General features: G+C 37.3%; 1 protein-coding gene across 1 annotated transcript in view; it reads left to right on the plus strand.

Annotated features, from left to right (window-relative positions):
* The window catches only part of LOC125025924, a 5,389-nt gene extending 1,935 nt beyond the window's left edge, over positions 1-3,454 (plus strand). Inside the window, exons 2-4 of the mRNA XM_047614261.1 lie at positions 1,011-1,052; positions 2,149-2,328; positions 2,903-3,454. Of these exons, the coding sequence (XP_047470217.1) occupies positions 1,011-1,052; positions 2,149-2,328; positions 2,903-3,144 (464 nt within the window). The 3' untranslated portion in view covers positions 3,145-3,454. The remainder of the gene's footprint in view (positions 1-1,010; positions 1,053-2,148; positions 2,329-2,902) is intronic.
* Positions 3,455-4,990: the final 1,536 nt, after the last annotated feature.

Consider the following 4,990-nt stretch of genomic DNA (forward strand, 5'->3'; position numbering starts at 1 on the left):
TCATTAATACCATCATTCCCATGATAACATCATTATTATCTTGACATGATGGTAGTTGTTATGATTACTATTACTATTATTTCGAACATTATTATCATTAACATTATTATCAAAACTATTGTTATTATCATTATCATTACTATTATATTCGTTATCATTACTATTATAATCATTATCATTATTATTGTGTTATCAATTTATTCATTATCTATTTTATTATTTTCATGATTATCATTATTGTTGTTGTTGTTGTTATTATTATTATTATTATTATTATTATTATCATTATTATTATTATTATTATTATTATTATTATTATTATTATTATTATTATCATTATTATTATTATCATTATAATTATAATTATTATTATAATTATTATCATAATCATTATTATTATCATTAAGATTATTATTAATGGTATCATTGTTGTTATTATCATCATTATTATTATCAGTATCATTGTTGTTATTATTATCAATACGACAATTCATAGTAGTATTGTTATTATTACTATCATTATTATCATTATCAATATCATTATTATTATCTTTACGTGTATAACTTCCGTTATCATTATCGTTCCTGCTACATTTCTGTTGTTAGTATAATTATTGTTATAAATAATGTATTCCAACGCATTCGTAAGATAGAACAGAAAGACCGTTCTTAATGGTTGTTTAGAGTAGAGTACAATTTGCCGTGACTGGAAAAATCCTTATTTATAATTACATTACTGATAATGATAATGATACTAGAAATTTATGATAAAAGGGGATAATAGTAACAAATAGTTAAAATAACAAGTTGGAGTAGTAATACACGTTGTTTATAATCTTAAAAATGATTATGATAACAACAGCAACAACTATGATAGTAATGATAGTGAAGAGAATCTAATAAAGGCAGGGACTATTCAGATGAAAAATGTGTGATCTTAATTTGATTTTTAAAAAAAATTATACAGTTAAAATTACACAATTCCTCATCACCATTATTTTATTTTACAGAAGGAGCGAGTGACACATGCGGCGGCGTTGTTTACTCGCATAGTACGTGACTTTTGCGTCATATGTTTGTATCAGTTGAGTTTCACTCTCTTTATCTTACTATACCCATCCCTGCGTGTGTGTGTGTCTGTGTGTGCTTGTGTGTGTGTGTGTGTGTGTGTGTGTGTGTGTGTGTGTGTGTGTGTGTGTGTGTGTGTGTGTGTAAGTATGTATAGCTGTTACTCGTCTGTATGAAGACCCTGGGAACCTCGAAAGCAACTGTATCTCGTATTAGTTTTTCCTAAGTATTTTGTCACATGGGACGTCCGGTTGAGCATTAAAACGTACAGATACTTACACACGTCAGCACATATACTGAATGCCAGGTAGCATATTCATTTCTCTCATTCCTCTTAATATTATGTAAAGAAAGAAAGAAAAACAGAAGGGATATTACAAATACAAAGTGCATTTAGTCTAATTGTATATACAGATGTGTATATATATATATATATATATATATATGAAAAGAAAAACGGTGACAATAAGAAATTAGACAAAATCGTAACGTTTCGATATATATATATATACATATATATGTATATATATGTGTGTGTGTGTGTCTGCGTGTGTGCGTGTTTGTGTCTGTGTGTGTTTGTGTGTATGTGTGTGTGTGTGTTTGTTTGTTTGTTTGATTGTTTGTGTGTGTGTGTATGTATGTGTGTGTATGTGTATGTGTATGTGTATGTATATGTGTGTGCGTGTTTGTGTCTGTGTGTGTTTGTGTGTATGTGTGTGTGTGTTTGTTTGTTTGCTTGTGTGTGTGTGTGTATGTATGTGTGTGTATGTGTATGTGTATGTATATGTGTGTGTATGTTTGTGTGTGTGTGTGTGTGTGTGTGTGTGTGTGTGTGTGTGTGTGTGTGTGTGTGTGCGTTGGTGCTTTCGTACCTGCGTGTGTATAGTACATATGTAAATGTACGTCTTTTTTTTAGGTAAGATAGGATCATTTATCTACTTTTCTTATCGATGATTTATCTTTAAAAATCAGTATAGATCATCATCACATTATTTATATGTTGCAAACACACTCCGTCTTACAGTCACACGAACTGCGAATACGTACCTTACAAGTATATTCCTAAAACCCTCCTATTAGTGACGGCTGAGTGTGGCGCGCCGTTCTCGAGTGTAGCGGGGCGGTGCGTGCTGCCCGTGACAGCCGTGGCGGGATCGTGGGCGCAGATGAGAAGCCTATGCCGTGAGATCTCCGGCGACATGGTGCGGCTGAGAGACAACAACTTCGTCAAGGAGCTCTTCATCTTCCTCCGAGACGCAGGTACGACCAGAGGGCGAGACGGGTAACCTGGTCATTCTGGTATGTCTTGTAACTGGCTGAGGCGATATTCTCTGGTTGGCAGTGGCTCGTTGCTCGCAAAGTGGGCTAACATTGGCACTTACAATTGACGAACTGTTTAGAGACACTGGGACTTAATTGCTTTGGTAAAGTTTTCTGACATTATAAGAGCAATTGCTAGCAATTAACGGATCATCACTATATGTATTTCTCTGATTTGTGACCGACAGACAAGGGAATGGGTCTGAGAAAAAATATATTCCGGGACTCATCATTATGGCGTGGCAACTGGAAGAAGAATGTAAATAGTTTATAGTCCCGTAAAGCCTTTGGAATGTGCTTGAAAATGACGTTAATTCTGCTTGTCATAAATACAAGCAAAACATAAAATCTGATATTTCGATGTTATTCCAGTTGCCACATGTGCACAAGTCCCTCATTCTAGTATTGTGGTCCTCAAACTCGAGCTGATTATCCTAACTGGAGTAAAAGCTAGCATAAAATACCAATGCAATTACATTTGTAAACTTCTGTTTCATATAAACCTTCCTCGCAGAACTCGAGGTTAACCGCTTCTGGGTGCAGGACTCCCCCTTCCACGGCGAGTATTTCCTCCGCGACGGCGCCCTGGCCAGGATGACCTTCCCGGGCGAGGATCCTGCAGAAGTCCTGGCCGAAGGCACCAAGGGCGAGGGATGCCTGCTGATGCATATTGTCTACCACATATTCTTCAGGAGAGAACCCTGCGAACAAGCCTTGCACGTCATATGCGAGAAGGAAGAACATGCCGGCGAATAATCCTTCCCGTCAAGTTGCAGGAACCATTATGAGAGAGATTCCTTACTTACTTCTTACATTTTCCATTTCTTTATCTCTCCACCTACTTATATCGCTCTGTTTCTATGTATTTGTCAACCAGTTTATACTCTCGCATTATATTCTACAATATTCAGCCCTCTCTCTTCCTATCTCTCTTCTTTTTCTTTATTTTACGGAGCAATGATAATGCATAAGCCTTCTCAAAATGGTAATATCACACTACATTTCTGTTTATCTGAACATGATATAAGTAGACTGGTGACACTATGTGAATAAATATTTAATTAAATAAATTGTTCAAACGTGTTCCTTCAGATGTTAATCTCTGCGTGGGAAATAATATGAAATTGAAAATAAGGTTTAAAAGTCCATTTCAGAAAACAGTTGAAGTACACTCGCTAAAAAAGTATCTTTATTAAGGAGTAGATGAAACCGAAGCGATCGCTAGGAGTTGAATCGGAAAGGTTGGTACTTGTTACTTTCGAAGCTCGGAACAGATGAAGCTTCATAATGTGTTTGAATAGTGTTTCGGAGTTGATATGGCTAGGGCCTCGTATCATGCCAAAATTAGCAATGAAGAGTTCCTACACCATTTATAGCTTCATAATTACGCTTTAATCTGAGGGACTATCAAGAGCCGAAATATCAAAGTAAGGTCTTTCGAAGCCAACCGTGTCGCTATGGATCCAGCTACACCAAGCAACTGGATCCACCAGAGACAAGGCCAGAAGTGGGCACCCTAGATGAAAGGAGGAGGAAGATGATCAAGTAAATGTCATTCAGATCTATAAAGCAATGTGCTATATGAAAATAAAAAAAATAGGAAACTTGCATGAAACTGCATGAATATCTTGAGATAATGAAAACCCTTTGGTAATCAGTGGCAACACTCCTCACAGAGTTTGAGAAGGGGGCGTGGCCGGTAGTTAGTTGCCATGTCCCATTACCGTGAGTTTTCTTTTTTTATTTTATTTACATCATTATTAATTTTTAACAATCCAAATCCATGTAAGGTATACAAACCCGTTTTGTTCTGCTGGCAACAGCACGCAGACCGGCAGAAATCGCTGTGCAGTTTGAGTGGTTGCATAGAAGTGGTGTCGGGGAGTTGAAGGATGTCGAGCCCGGCAGACTTCGGGGTATGCCTACATGGAAATCCTGGACGAGATGTTTCTACCATCGGTGAGGGCCATAGTGTTAACCGAGTCGGAGCCGTTTTACCTCGTCCAGGATAACAGCCCCATCTACACGAACAGTGTCGTGAAGGTGTGATTTCGGCAATACCCAGAGATTGCCCTGTACCACACCCACCCAAATCGCAAGATCTCAATCTCAATGAGAATGTTTGAGCAGCCGCGGGCTAATACTTCCCCCAAGATCATACCCGCAGTCGTCATATCATAATTTCCCAAGTAGTTACGGCTTAGGAGCGATTGCGTCATGCAGATGGACACCTGTTACCATCGGCGTTACTCGCGTTATACCACAAAGACTTGCCACTTTTCGCCAAGCTGGTGGTGGTGTAGCGCCTCACTAAAAAGGGCGCCCAGCTTGTACGTAATTACAACGAGGTAGTTTTCTCAAAGGGTGACCTGTGGTAGCGCGAGCATCACTCATTAACTGGGGCAAGAAGTTATGCCAACTACTTTATTTAACTTTAGTACGTTAGATTATTATTTAAACTATGGTGGATAGGATGGATATTCCTAAGTCATAAAATAAGAAACAGACATTTAAAACATACGCTTTATTTAAAAAGACATGATAAAACACGAAGCAATAAAAAAAACCGTTCACGTTACCATAAAAATCATGAATGACAACA

Source organism: Penaeus chinensis, chromosome 5 (assembly GCF_019202785.1).
Source record: "Penaeus chinensis breed Huanghai No. 1 chromosome 5, ASM1920278v2, whole genome shotgun sequence".
Taxonomy (NCBI): Eukaryota; Metazoa; Arthropoda; class Malacostraca; order Decapoda; family Penaeidae; genus Penaeus; species Penaeus chinensis.